The sequence below is a fragment of the Microcebus murinus genome, chromosome 5 (assembly GCF_040939455.1).
Source record: "Microcebus murinus isolate Inina chromosome 5, M.murinus_Inina_mat1.0, whole genome shotgun sequence".
NCBI lineage: Eukaryota > Metazoa > Chordata > Mammalia > Primates > Cheirogaleidae > Microcebus > Microcebus murinus.
In genome coordinates, this window is record NC_134108.1 from 89,746,725 (window position 1) to 89,762,710 (window position 15,986).

The window sequence follows — 15,986 nt, forward strand, 5'->3', positions numbered from 1 at the left end:
ATTCCTCAAATTCCACAGTTAGCATAAAACTTTGTCAACCTGTTGGAATGGAAATACCCCTTGGAGGAACCAGTTTTTGAGGCTCACTTTGGTCATTTAACCAGTTTGAAGCTCACTCCTACTACCTTACAAGTAGGAATACATTTCAAAGGCATTATTGAGAGTAACCCTGATGTGAGAGAAGAAGAGGAAATAATGCCGGAGGCAAATCTGCTGTTCTGTGAGGGAAAAGGCTGTCAGTCAAAGAGGTGTGACTGTTCTAGTGAGGAAAATTTTTTATGAACAGTGGCAATCCAGTTCGTGTGAGAGATCCAGGAATGTGTCTTCTCCGAAAATGTGTAGTGTTCTTTGTCTCCACCTTTCTGCCAATATGGAGGCTGAGAAGCTGCAGTGAAAAGGCTCTTGAGTTTAGGGGTGGGGCAAAGCTAGGGGATTCCCTTTCATGACCTGCATCTGCACAGCCATTTTCCCAGCAGTAGTTCACTGACAGGAAGCCGGGTTAGTGGCACCCACGGTGGCTGCAGACACAGAGGAAAGATTAGTCTGAGTTGTAACGATAGATTTCTTTTCTAAATGTAAAGGATAAATTTCACCTTCTTGTAAAATCTGAACCAGGATTTAGGATTCCTGGGTTCATACCCTAGGTCTCCTACTAGTGTGCTATGAGTCCCTGAGCAAGTGACATCACCTCTTTTGAGTTTCAGCTTGTTCACTTCTGAAATGAGGGCATCCGCCAAATGGCTCTGCTTTCTTTCAGTTTGAATTTCCATGATTTCTTAATCTTTACTATATTTATAACTTTCTCTAAGCTAAAAAAAATCTCAGTTCTCTTAACTACAGAGATGTTGCCTTTTTCTACTGTTTTACATCAATTATTTAGATTGTAGATTTGATAATACTTTTTAACAAATTATATAATTATCTAAAATGTCTTAAAATAAAAGTTGCATTATATGCTTGTATAGAATAATTAAATATGTACATTAAAAAAAAAACATGAATTAGCTTTTAGGGAGTATCTGAGTCAACTTTGGAGTTGGCTGTTCTTGTATACTCAGTGCATGTCATGACCATGACAACATCTGTAAAAATAGGGTATTCTTGTTGCCCAGTTGTCTGGCGGCCTTGACTTTGCTCACAGGACTTTCACATTTACAGGTTCAGCTGACTAACACGGGTGAGGCTGTTGGCAATTCATTTAGCAGTAAGCGGGTCATTTAGCAATAAACTGTGAATGAAATTAGAGTGTGCTGTAAGATGGGATATGTTGGCCTGTTTTTGTTCATTGAAAAGACACTTTGAGGCTATATACCATGTCAAGTTTATACAATTTTTTAATAGAATTGATTCAGAGGAAGCTCAGCTTCCCTACTTGACATTGGGTTCTGAGTGGTCTCTGGACTTGTGCTCCCTGCTGGGCACTTTTGTACAGTGGTGAGGGTATTCTGGTATTATTGAGAAGTGAGGTTAATTAGAAACCATTTAGTTTTCTAAAATGACAAAGTTTACGTGACAGGTTAAAACTCATTCATACCAAATGAAAACATGAGAATATGTTTCTGATCTTTCATATACTTTTTCTTTCCTTTTGACTTCCTTCTTTTCTTTCTCTCCTTCTCTGCTCTTATTTCAGCAGATAGTTATTGAGTACCAAATATATGCCATGTGGGGCAGAGTATGGGGAGAATGTTTGACAGGGAGAAGTAGTTTGAACAAAGGATCCTGGGAGAGAGGGAGTGTGTGGTTCATATAGCTTGGTGTTCATATGGTTTGATCGCACACAAGGAGAGCGGTGTGGATCTGGAGAGAGCAGCCAAGACTGAATTGGATTACTGTGGTGGAGAGTAAAGAACAAACTGGACTGGGAATGAGAGTGCCACAAAACTTGGTACAGCGGGACTAGTTAGGAGGCTGTTACTAATCTAGGCACTGAGGCTTAGTTCCAGAAGAAGGTGGAAGCCCAATATTATTCTGGGCCTATCATGGCTGTGTTTTAGATGATGTTGTCGGTATTGATATTGGAGACTAGAGGTAAGAGTCCAGACTAGACACAGTAGTTGTCTCAACTCAAATTGGTAGTGGGAAAAGAGAGAAAATGGGGGTAATCTGCCTGTAAAAATTTTATAGCAGTTAACATATTATTTATACATTTATAGCAGTTAAGCACCATATCAGTAGGTGCTTCTATTATCTTCCCTAGGGGTATAGTAGACTAGGAGTAGACTAGCATGATGAGCCAATATACATGAGGAGGATTCTGAGAAGTTGGATCCTTTTATGCTTTGAGAGCTCCTTTACTGGTTGCTTTGGTTCCCAGATTGCAGAAGCAAAACACTCTGTTCACAGGTATTTATTGTGTCCTTTAGCTGTTGGTTGAAACTGTGGGTCACATTGCTGACCGTGCTCCAGGAGGCATTTGGTCAGACCTGCACATTGAAACAACACTCATCTCGTTTTACATCCCTCACTAACCATGAGCAGGCCTCTATCTGTGACTCCATAGTTGGAGCTATGTGGATTAGGGTGAGGCTTCATTCCTTGTGCATGAACTTTGCCTGTCCCACACCCCCTTCTCCCCAGATTCTCACCTACATCCCCCGCACCTTCTTTTAGTTCCAATCATTGGTTCTTCGATCATTGGATGTTGTCTCAGCTCTACCAAGAAAGAGAAGGGAAAATATGGAGTAAAGTATCAGTGTTGTGTGAAAGATTAGTGGTAATGTGGGAGAAAGAATAGTGAATGTGGGAAAGAGTATGAGGGTTTTTTGTTGTTGGTAGTGATTTTTTTTTTTTAGGCTAAGGTTAGTTTTTAGTATTTTTATTTCAGGTTTTGAGCTCGCTTATGTGGAGTGAAAAGGTAAAATGGAAGTGGCAACTTCTTTATTCTCGAGGCCCAGAATCCTGAACTATGAGTGACTTTATATATTGGTTATCTGGATATACTTTTATGCCCTAGGGGGCCCAGAATTATTTTTCTGAAAATACAGCCACCCGCCAAATTTCTAATTTAGATGAGTTTGAGGACCTCTTCCCCAATAGTGAGGTTTTCTGAATATTTGTTACCAGCAAGAACAATACTTTTAGAATCTGCCTTTGGAGAACTTCCTTTCTAACATGTCCAGGCAGTTTTTGAGAATGCTTCTTGTTGAGTATTTTTATAACCCAGAACTGTTCTCTGTAAATCAGCTTTGGTCAGTGCTCTGGAAAATATTTGCCCTTGACACAAAAATCTTGTAGATTCTTCTTTCTAATTTAAGCTTGGAATATCTTGGAAAAGGAATCCACATAAGTGATAAATGGCAGGTTGCTCTTTCTTGCCTTAGCTGTGTGGTGGCACCACCACATTTTGGGTTTTATTCCATGGGGAGGAAATAATATTTTCATTGTTATTCAAATAAAATAAAGACTTGGCTGGTTCAGTGTATATATAACAAAAAGCTCATGAAGATTGGGGTGTTTCTGTGTTAATTTGCTTTAACCAATTCAGTACCATTTTCATGTGGGAGTTAATCTGATTGTCTCTGATAAAAAAAAGAAATTTAAGCAGAGTCTGTGATAAATCATTTACTGAAATTTCACATTTAAGGCAGATAAGCCAGCCAAAAGGTCAGTGAAGTTGCTTAGTTAGTTATGAAAAGTTAGAGAAAATAAGCCAAAATAATGATTTTGATAATAAGTAAAAAAGGGAAGCTTCTAAGAGGCAGACTGAGGCATGACGATTCATACTCTCAGATTTCCATTAACATTGAGACTCCATTAACATGGAGCTATGCTGAGTCCAATCATTCTAGGCTTATCATAACTAAGTCTTAGATTGGGATGGACATTGGAGTTCACTTGGACTTATGACATAATGATACTTTATCTAGGCTTGTTGACCTCGTCTCATTATACTTACCTTGAATTTGTAGGACAAACACTAGAGTTTGGTTGTTTTTAGACAGTGCCAAAATACGTTTTTTGAAAAATGTTGTCAGATGTGTCATTTGTATTTTGTAAATAGTAAGCAGGCAAAACCCTGCTGGTTGAGTGACATTTCTACAGGTGGATTGGTTTTGTTGGTTGGGAGTCGTATATCTATATAGGCAACGAAGCCTCTTCTCCTATGTGGGACTTTGAAATATATGATAAAGCAGAGGTGATCAAGAATATGCATGTTGCCATTAATCTGATTCCAAAGGTGTCTCGCTCTATCATAAAGTCATTTGTTCATCGGGCATTTACTGAATGGTTATTATATGCCAAGTACTGACTGAGCTGGGCACTCTAATACTAAGGTGAATACAACATTGTCCTCCGGTGTATGTTGCTCATGTCTTGGTAAAGGGAAAGAAGATATATCAAAAGACAATAATGATACACAACATGTGCTGCTATCATGGCAGTATGTGTGGGGTGCTTCGAAAGCACAGGGGACAGTGGGGTCCCTCACAGAGACCCCTGAGGCAGAATCAGCTGCAGCTTCCTCAAGGAGAAGGATGAGGGAAGGATGGTGTGGGGTGGGGGCTGGTAAGGGCATTCTGTGGGGAGGGGCTGGCACATGTCAATGCATAGTGTCTGTGGAGAGGCATTCTTTTTTTTTTTTTTATTTCGGCATATTATGGGGGTACAGATTTTAAGGTTTCAATAAATGCCCTTTCCCCCCCGCCCCCCACAAGTCTGAATTTCCAGCATGACCATCCCTCAGATGGTGCACATGTCACTCATTATGTATGTATATACCCGCCCCCTCTCCCCTGCCCCCTCCCCAATACCCTATTACTGTAGTACCTATGTGTTGTGGAGAGGCATTCTTATCGTGGGAACTAGAAGTAGTTAGTGTGGCCGGAGCACACAGGAGTTTTTTGGTGTGGGTGTTAGAGAGAAGGAAGGAGAGATGAAGCTGCATAGGACTGTGTGACCAGATGGATGTGGGTACAGGGGTTGAAAAGGCATCATGGATGACAGGGTTTTTTATTTTAGGGCAACTGGGTATATCACGGGGCCATACTCTGAGCTAGGAATTCAGAAGGAAGAGCAGGAAGGAGGAGAAATTCAGTTTTCAATATATTGAGTTTGAAGAGGTTGTGAGATATATAGCACAGGGGTTCAGAGTAGCAGCTTTGGAGCCAGACAGATTCAAGTTCAAATTTTACTTCTACTTATAAGTAATTTGGGTGAACTTGAGCAAGTCATCTAATCACTTTATGTTTCTCTGTCATTTACACAATGAGATTGTATGTCGTAAGGATTGTAAGAGATATTTGTGAAGTGTTTAAGTACAATGTCTGGCTTATTTAATTGCTCAATATGTGATTAGTTTTACTATTTCAACAGAGGTGTTTGTTAGGAAGTTGGGGTGAGTTTAGGAGTAAGGTTTGGGGTGGGATGTAGGGATTTTGGAGTTGGAGGCAGTTGTAATCATTATAATAGAGGAGATTATCTAGAGAGAGTGAGAAGAGAGGTGACTGAGGCCCAAGCCCTTGGAATTGGGATTAAAAACTGGGTATGGCTAGGTGTGGTGGCTCACACTTATAATCCTAGCACTTTGGGAGGCTCAGGTGGGAGGATCACTTGAAGCCAGGAGTTTGAGACCAGCCCAAACAACAGTGAGACCACATGTCTACAAAAAAAATAAAAAAAATTAGCCAGGCATCATGGCATGTGTCTGTAGTCCCAGCTACTCAGGAGGCTGAGGCAGGAGGCCCAGGTGTTTGAGGTTGCTGAGAGCTGTGATGATACACTGCATTTTAGCCCAGGGTGATGGAGTGAGATTCTGTCTCAAATAAAATAAAATTGGGTAGCAGAGGAGCCTCTAAAGAACACTAAGAAGGAATGGTCAGAGAGGCAGGAGGAAAACCAGGAAAGGGTGACATCATGGAAGCCAAAGAGGAAAGATTGCCAGTGGCAGATGCCTCAGAGAGATCAGGATTAGAAAATGGAACCATTGGAATACAACCCATGAGCTCTTCTCCATGTTGTGTTTCTATCCTTAGACTGTAAGCTCCATGAGGATGGTTTTGTAACCAATTCCTATTAATGGTAGAAGCAGATGTTTCTTTCTGAGTGTTTGCTGAATGAGTAGAGACTGTGAAAGAGGAGATGATAGATGATCTTTCACAATATCTTTCAACTCTTCAGCATTCCCCTCCCTACCACATCTATTATGTTTAGCAAACAATTTAATTTCCTTCTTTCCTGGGACAATAAAGTCATGAACAAGAACCCCCTCACTTCCTTGTCTGGTCATTTTCTACGCAGTTTTGTTGGAGTGATAGGGATGGAAGCCAGATCACAGCAGGTAAAGGAGTGAAGTCAGTAAGAGAGAAACATAGAATACTTTTTAAAGGTAGCTTTACTAAGAAGAGAGAGAGAGAAAGAGAGAAAGATGGTGATAAGCAGAGAGGGAGTTGAGTTTATGAAAGTTATTTATTTTCATTTATTTTAGGATGGAAGAGGCTTGGCAATTTTGAGTACTGAGAGACCCAGGTGAGAGGGGATAACTGATGGAGTGAGATTCCTAGGAGGCAGGAGGCGAAAGGATTCAGAGCACAAGAGGAAAGATCATGCAGAAGCAAAGTTTGTGGTTGACAGGGAGGTGAGGGAGTTCTCACCCAGGTGGCTATTTTCTCTGTAAAGGAGATGAAAAAGTGATTGTTTGCTGAACATAAAAGAAGAGGTTGTAGGGAAGGGAGTTTTAGACAAATAGTAAAGAATTGAAAGAACCATTGTGAAGAGTGGAAAAACTGGCCAGTTAGGACCCGGAGAGGAATTGCCAAGTTTCTTAGAATGCCTAGCTGAGATCGCAGACCTGGAGTTTGTGGTGTATCAGTCCACGTGGTGGCATGGTTTTTTTCTAGTAGAGTTTTATAGCTTAGAGCAAGAGCGGAGAAGATACACAGCTGGGCTGATCAGGACTTGTTGGTTGAGTGGTTGCAGGGTATGAACAAGGGTGAGGGAGTGGAGGATATTAGCAAGAAAGTAGTAAGTGATGGATAATGCAGTACAATACAGAGAAGGTGTAAAGATAAAAGAGGGCTCTGTTGGGAAGAAAAATGATTTTTCTTCAATCCTCATAAATTCTTAGTTACAATGGATGCGTGTAACAAAAGACAGATTAACAAGAGAGACACAGAAGTTTATTAACATGTATATTTTGTATGTACATGGGAGATTCCCAGAGAATGAGCAGTTCTCAAAGAGGTGGCTTTGAATTCCAGTTTATATAATATCTTCAACAAAGGGCAGTTAATATTTAGAGAAGTGACAAGGCAAAAGAAAAGAACTTTTAGTCTCTGGGGCAGCAATTTATGGGAAGACAGATAGATGGCAGATAAAGGCCAGTTAATAAAGCTTGTTTGTATGGATTCCTCTAGTACCATTTCTAGGCCCATGATGGTCTAAAGTTATCTTCTGTGGTTAACTTTTGTTCTCTCTGTTTAAGGTGGGGGAGGATACCTTTTTCTTTGTAAATCTATGTCCTGCTTTTAGGCACATGGAGGGCAGAGAGCTTCCCTGCATCTGCTTCTTTTTAATTGTCTTCATCTAAACAATCCTTCATATTTTAGAGTGGCATCTTCTGGTCTCCCAGAGTCTCCCTTTTCCTCCCAACTGTATGTGAAATATACCTATAAATAAGCTTCTGTTTGTTTTTCTCTTGTTCATTCCAACCAAGAACTTCTGTTCCAACTCAGAACTTAATGAGAATTGAGGAAAACATTTTTCCTCCCCTACAGCTCATAGATTGGGAAAAAAATTGGGCAAGTCAAGGATTGTGGGATGTTGGAGAAGTCAGATAATTGGTTCAGCTAGAGCTAGCTAAGGAAAGTGCTGGAAGAGCAGGAAACTCCTGTCAGGAGTTAAATATCTGAGGTGGACTAATTCTAGTTCAAGATGATGAGATCCAGGACAAGGTGTGTGACTGGCTGAAAGGGAAGAGGACAAAAGACTGAGAGTGGGAACTAAATGGAGACAGAGTTTGGGACAGAGTTTGAGAGTGCAGGCACACACTCATCCAGTTATCATACCTTGGTGGGGATGTGGGTATCATTTTGAGGAGAGGAAGAATGTAGTAGAGAAAGTAGGAGGTAGAAGAGTAAGGGTGGCCTACAATGTAAAAAATGACATTTTTGTACACATGGATAACTGTTTGAAAGCCACTGGGTTTGCATTACTGGGGAGTGAGAATATGCCTGCCCTGCCTTTGGGACTTGGCTGAATTTTAGTTAACACTGGAGGAGACTTGGGGTTCAGTAAAAAGGTAAAAATAGTTTAAGATATTGAAGATGTAAGAGACTTTGTTTGCCATGGAGTAGATATTTCTGGAAAGTTTGGGGATGGTAGCAAGCTGGGTCAGGAGAGATGAAGCAGAGTTGAAATATGGACATGAGAGGCTCAGTGACAGGAAGAACTTGAATTTGGGTGGTAGCCAGCAATGACCGGGATGTGAGGCATGAGAGCTTCAAGTTTCCAAAAGGAACTCTGGTATAAAGTATTATGTTTGTTTTTGATGCTAGGGACAGATTGTCAGTGAACTTTAAGAAGCAAATACTTCTTAAAGTATTAATACAGGTAATAAAATTGTGGTGGGAGAAGCTAACATTTGTAGTTTCTATGTACCAGGCACTTGACTGTTTCATTTAATCTTTAGAACCACCCAAGGAGGTAGACATTATTATATTAATATCAAGTTTTTTTAAATTGACAAATAAAAATTATGCATATTTATTGTGCACAGCATGTTGTTTTGAAATATGTATGCATTGTGGAATGGTTCAATCAAGCTAATTAGCATATGCATTATCTCACATAATTATTTTTTTTTTGCGGTGAGAACACTTAAAAATCTAAGAGAGTAGACTGTAAATACAATGATTGTTATTAGCTACCATGGTGTTCAATACATCTCTTAAAATTATTCATCCTGTTTAACTGAAATTTTGTGTCCTTTGACCATCATCTCCCCAGCCTGTCTCCATTGTGTACCCTTAACACCTGGTAATCACCATTCTCCTTTCCACTTCTATGAGTTCAACTTTTTTCAGATTCCACATGTAAGTGAGATCATTCAATATTTGTCTCCCTGTGTCATCCATGCTGTCACAAATGACAGGATTTCCCTTTTTTTTTAAGGCTGAATAATATCTATTCTGTAGATATGTCAAATTTTCTTTATCCATTCTTCTGTTGATGAACGCCTAGGTTGATTACATATCTTAGCTATAGTGAATAATGCTGCAGTAAACATGGGAGTGCAGATATCACTTTGACATACTGATTTCATTTATACCCAGTAGTGGGGTTGCTAGATCATATGTTAGTTCTGTTTTTAATTTGGGGGCACCTTCATATTGTTTTCAATAATGGCTGTACTAATTTACATTCCCACCAACAGTATGCAAATTATGCAAAAAAGAGTTCCCTTTTCTCCACATACTCATCAACACTTATCTTTCCTCTTTTTGAGAATAGCCATTCTGATAGATATAAGGTGATATCACATTGTGGTTTTAATTTGTATTTCTCTGTTGCTTAGTGGCGTTGAGCATTTTTTTCCTCATACTTGTTGGCTATTTGAATGTCTTATTTTGAGAAATGTCCATTGAGATCCTTTGACATTTACAAATAACTGAGTTATTTGTTTCCTTATTATTGAGTTATTTGAGTTCTTTATGTATTTTGGATATTAACTCAGTATCAGATGAATGGTGTGCAAACATTTTCTCCTGTTCTATAGATTGTCTCTTCACTCTGTTGATTGTTTCCTTGGCTGTGTAGAAGATTTTTAGTTTGGTAGATTTCATTTGTCCATCTTTGCTTTTGTTACCTGTGATTTTGGGATCATATACAAAAAATCATTGCCCAGACTACAGTCAAGAAGCTTTTCCTTATGATATATTCTAGCAGGTTTTCAATTTTAGGTCTTAATTTTAAGTTTTTAATTCCCTTTGAGTTGATTTTTGCATATGGTGTGAGATAAGGATCTTACTTCATTTTTCTGCATGTGGACATCCAGATTTCCCTATGTAATTTATTGAAGAGACTGCCCTTTCTTCATTGGCATTTTTGTCCAAAATTAATTGACCAAAAATGTGTGGATTTTTTTCTTGGGCCCTCTATTGTTCTGTTGGTCTTTGTGTCTGTTTTTATGCCATTACCATGCTGCTTTCATTATTAGAGTTTTATAGTATATTTTGAAGTCAGATAGTTTGATGCCTCCAGATTTATTCTTTTTGTTCAAGCTTGCTTTGGCTATTTGGGTCTTTTGTAGTTCCTTATGAATTTTAGGATTTTTTTCTATTTCTGTAAAAAATGTGAGAAATTTGGTGGGGGTTGCATTGAATCTGTAGATTGTTTTGACTAGTATGGACATTTTAACAATATTCATCCTTTCAATTCATGAACACAGGATATCTTTCCATTTATTCATGTTGTCTTTAATTTCTTTCATCAATATTTTAGTTTTCAGTGTAAAAGTCTTTTACCTCCTTGTTTACATTTATTACTAAGTATTTTTTTTTTGGTAGCTATTGTAAATGAGATTTCTTTTTTGGATAGTGTGTTATTTAAATTTTACAAATGAAGAAAATGAATTTTAGAGAGATGATGTGGCTAGTCTGGGTCATTTATTTCGTTAGCTATTGGAGTTGAGATTTAAACCCAGGCAGTACGAATTGAAACCATCTCTAATCATCACTGTATTGCTTCCAGGTTTTGAAGGAGGCAGCTTAATTACTTCCTAGAATCTGACCTGAATGTGGAACCATCATTAACTTGTCATTGGATTCAGGTGGTTTCACTGAACACACAAACTTCAAATCAGGAATTATGAATGGCAGCTGTAGACATAATTTTTAGCATTTAATTTATTTTTCTTTTTAGTTTTTGGTGCACAGTATCATGAAAAGTCTAATATAGTATGTGTATGTAAAACAGTCTGAAATAGTGTTTGTGTAACAATCTGAAAACCCATCTACTGGAAATTTATGTAATAAGATTATTGTTTTCTCTTTGTTGATATATAGACCATTTTCAGACCTCTAAACTCCTCTACCATCCTTCCTCTGGTAAAAACTGGCACTGGAACCTACTAAACTGGCACCTAAAAGTTGAAATTTACTGACTACCCTAGTTAATAGGTAATTACTTTTGTAACCAGACTGACATGGAATGTCCTTGAATCAGCAGAAAACAGTCCTCCTCCTCCTCCCCAGCTATCTACTTTCTGTATATTGCTATAAACACCATCCATGTAGTAAGTTCCTGCATTGTAAGTGTTCCCCAAAACAGTTGATTTTATAATTTGTAAAGGCTTACGGGGACCTGTTGTGAAATTTTACCTAGAGGCTTAACTTCTTCATTTACAGTTTCCTAGAGTAGTTTCTGTGAACCCTTAATGTCCATAGATTTCGATTAGCTTGAGGCACCAAATTAAAAAAAAACACACCAAAAACGTATTCTTTTACTCTTCTTTACAGGAAGAGAATTGGGAGAATAAAAAGTCAAGGTTTTTGCTTCTCCCTTTGTCAAAAAGAGTAAAGTAACCACAACAATAAAATAGCTAACCTATATCGAGCATGGGTTTACTATGTGCCAGGCATTACCCAGTGCTGATGTTGCTGAATTCTCAGAACATAGTGTAATAATTATTCCTAACATTATTTTACAAATGAGTGATGGGTTTCAAAGCATTTAAGTAACTTGGACAGGTCAACGATGGAGATGGAGTTTAAACGCACGAGATGTGCCAGAAAGGTACTCTAGCGTAGTTTGAGGCCAGCGTATCATTGAAAGCTGGGTGGAAAAATACTGGTGATGTTTACGTTCTTGTTTTTCAACATTAAAAAAAAAAAAGAAATCCCTCTTCTATAGAGTATAGAATGTGTTCATGCACACAAGTCTTTCCCGTGCTATGGGGATGAGCACAGATTCCTAAGAAGGATGATCACCATTGAGATTCTTTGCTACACTTTACAGTCCCGGCCATTGGTCAAGGAGAGTGAGTGTCTCAGACGGGCCTGAGCATGGCTGCCTCTGCTGAACACTGGAGAAAAAGGGGGTGTGAGGCCCCGCCACCGTCTCCAACAAGTGGTGCTGTTAGGGGCTGCCAGGCCTGGCAAGGGCTTCAACTGCCGCTGCCTTCCTGCCCCAGGTCCTCGGTTGGCAGGCCTCTGTTGGCTGTGCCTCTGGGCCTGTAGCAGCTGGGAGGAATAAAGGGCTTCCTGTTGGAGCCTGGCTCTGCCACATAGAAAAGGTCTTCTTCAGTCTGGAGTTTCTTTATTCTCCATGTGTTCAGTTGCCTGACCCTGCCTATCTTGACCTCTGACTTCTGTGTCATATTTATCGTCTCTCAGCAAGACTTAGGCTGAAAGGGGCCTTAAGCATTGTCCGCTTCTGCCTTCCACCTTCTCCCCATTTCGTAGTTGAGGAAGCTGACTCACACACATGAAATGAATTATCCAGAGCTGGGGGACCAGCGGCCAGGTCTAGCAGCCTAAGTCATGACTCTAGTCTAGTGATTTTTTTTTTCCTATTATGGAATGATTTATTCCTTCTATGTCTTACTTCCAATCTCTTTTACTTGCTCATCCTGATCCTGGCGTGCAGCCTGGCTTCTTGATCTGTTGGCTTTGCATCCTGCACTGATTGAGGGAACAGTTGTTGCTGGTATTAATCCCGGCTTAGACTTACCGTGTGACCCTTGTTCAAGTCACTTTGTGCCTTAATATAATTATCAGCAGATTAAGTAGGACCCTTATCAAGGAGTTCCCATTCTTGGGAAAATATAACTCATAGAAACTGGTGACCTGTTTTATTATTGTTCAATGGAAGACACTTTTAGAAAACAAAGTATGGAGGAAAAATCAGTTGATAAAGGTTTCATGTTGAGTAAGCTGAGCAAGGACTCATGAGAATTAGGGGCTTTTCAGCCAAATTGTTATATAATAGAGTTAACAAGAGAGAGTACTATTTCTTTCTTTGTTCTTTACACAGAATACCTGCTGGATCAAATTCTGCTCTGTAGGCAGTAGTATAGACTGATTATAGGTTTTACTTCTGATCAACTAGGAAAAATATTTGCTTAAGTTGTTTAGCAGAGCCGATGAGCAAAGAAGAATATAGAATTTTCAATGCTATGAAGCCTTGGTATAATAAAAATAGATACTTTTATATAGGACGCAAATGAATAAAATCTGACTTTTAAAACCTGTTGTTAACTTCTTTGAAACTCAGTTTTCTTATATGTAAAGCGGGGAGATTTATTTAACTTATAAATGAGAATTATGAGGATTAAAATAGCACTTATAAAGTGCTTCGCACATAGTAGGTTCTTAATCTAAGTTAGCTTCCTTCCTTCCTAAGTGTCTAACACTTTCTGTTATATTTAGATATCTGATATCCATGTTACTGGAGAGTCAGAGGATATGTCTGCAAAGGAGAGATTGCTACTGTGGACACAGCAGGCAACAGAGGGTTATGCTGGAATTCGATGTGAAAATTTCACTACCTGCTGGAGAGATGGAAAACTATTTAATGCCATCATTCACAAATACAGGTATGGAATTGCGGAGTTTTTTCCTTATACAAATATGAAACATGTTTCTTTCATTTCTAAATTTTAAAATAACCTTTTATTATTATAGAAGCAATATATATATATATATACACACACACATATACATTGCAGAAAATTAGAAAATACAGACAAATTAAAATAAAAACATCACAGTCCCACTGCTCAGAGGTCATCACTTTATATTTTAGTGCACACACACACACACACACACACGAACACACATAAACATAGCTGTAATATATCTTTGGATTTTTGTCAGTAACTTAGCAGATAGTAGACTTTGATCTGTAGAATCTGCAGGTAGATGACCAAGATTGTGTCTATAGGGGACTTTTGAGTAGGAAGGCAAAGATTTAGTTCAGATTTACAGTTCACAAGTTTCCAAATCATATCTCCTAGTCCCGAACTCTAGTGAGTAGTTGGGCTTAACAATGGCCAATTTGGAGGTGGTAAAGAGTTTCCTGGTGAGAATCATTAACACTTAAATTCATGTTAACACGTCACTAACACTTACTAAGTGCCAGGCACTGTTCTAATCAGTTTACACATATTAATTCATTTAATCTTCACAATGTCTCTATTGTCATCCTCAGTTGACAGGCAGAAACTGAGCCAATACTGAGTAAACTCTTGCTTTAAGTGATGCAACCAGCAAGTGGCAGACTTGGGATTCAAATATGCAGTCTAGTTCTTGAGTCCATGTTCTTGTTGCCTTGTAAGAAGCTAAAGCCCTGGAAAGTATTCATTGAAAACTATGTACTTCTTGTTCTCAGTTTTCTTCGTTTTATAAAGATTGTGTTGTATTGTTGAAGAACTGAATATATTCCTAAATAGAATAAGCCTAAACTATAGACTTGTTAAATTACCAAACTTACTTGATTGTAATAGCAATAATTATCTAGAATAGTTAATGGTTTGATAATTTTCTACATGTGAGGCATTCTGTTAAGTGCTTAACACACATATATATGTATTATCTACTTCAAATCTAACAAGCCCATAAAACAGAACTGTTATTATCTCAATTTTGCAGATGAGGAGCCTTAGGATTACCAAGGTCACACTGCTAATAAGTTACAGAGCTAAGGATCAAACCCTGCTCTGTGTGGCTTCACATCTCTCCTCCCCTCTCCTTTCCTTTATTCCTTTCTTTCATTCCTCTTGTCTCTCTTCTTTTCTGTCTCTTTTTTTATTTTGGAAATTTCAACATCTACAAAATTGTAATGAATCCCCCGCGTATCCACACCCAATAGCCCTATTTTTATACTCTGTAATAGTCTCTCCTTCCTTTATGGAACATTTAAATAGAGGTGGGTGTAGGTTGCTGAATTTAAAAGAAAAACTAAGATCAACTTGCCTACTCTTGTTTAAAGGAAAGTACCGGATCTTCTTGAGTAACAATGCCAAGAAGGTTTAATGGTTACAGACATGGCCAGCGTCACACTGCACTTCCCAGGTGACTTGAAATATGAGGCCATAGGAAGGCTGTGTAGCTGGACACGTCTGTACTTGAGATAATAGCATCTTTGTGGCCTTTGAATTAAAATATTTCGATTGTGATACCTAAAGGATTTATGTCACTATGCATCTTTGAGAGTGTGCTCCGTTCTTTTCTTTGAAGTTTTTTAGGCAGAAGTAACACGTTTAGAAGGCAGCTAGCTGGCTATTCTTCTGAAATAATCTACTTTTAAAAACAATAGTCTTTGAATATCGTCTCTTTGATACTCATGAAGGGTTATAAGTACAAATTGGTGTATATATGCTGTGCATTTTTCTTTTAAGTACTTAAACACTTCATTGTGTGTCCAAGATCCTAAAATTTCCCAGGAGAGTTTGACGTTATCTAGTTCTTACTGCTTTAGGTGAGAATTTGAAATTTATGAATGTTATTTGTTTGGAACTTTTCTTTTGGCAGAGATCTTTTTAGAAAACCGTTTAGCTTTAACTTTGAACTTTGGTTTTCCTAGTTTGCTTTGTTTTTCCTTTTTTAGAATTCAGAGTAAAAATACCATTTATCAGGTTTAAATGCTTACAAGATTTCTTTGTTGCCGAAGTTCTGTTAAGTTATTCTGTGCCTCATAAAATATTACTGTGGTTTCTTTCACTAGAAGAAAACTTTCACCTGTAAAATTGTATTTTTAATTAAAGTTCTTAGGTCTTTCTTTATTTAAAAATACAATTGAGTACTTTTCTGCCCTAAGAATTAAATGAAGAGGGTTGAACTGCAGGGTGTTTCTTACTGGTGGGTGCCTTGATTTGCTCTAAAGATGAAAGAGACAAAGTTATAAACAATTGAATTATCACCATGAGCATATTTTTGGGTATTGGGCAGTAATAATCACATTTAGAGAGCAGTGTCTTATTTAACAGTTGTTTTTACTTCATTATTCTTCCCATAAATTTTATGATATATTTGGATTTGCTGTGGAAA

General features: G+C 38.3%; 1 protein-coding gene across 24 annotated transcripts in view; it reads left to right on the forward strand.

Moving 5' to 3' along the window:
- DST (dystonin) overlaps window positions 1-15,986 on the forward strand; it is a 462,173-nt gene that overhangs the window by 248,326 nt on the left and 197,861 nt on the right. For all 24 annotated transcript variants that reach the window (XM_020287134.2, XM_076003259.1, XM_076003267.1 and 21 more), the window contains one exon: window positions 13,368-13,534. In XM_020287134.2, coding sequence (XP_020142723.2) covers window positions 13,368-13,534 — 167 coding nt within the window. The remainder of the gene's footprint in view (window positions 1-13,367; window positions 13,535-15,986) is intronic.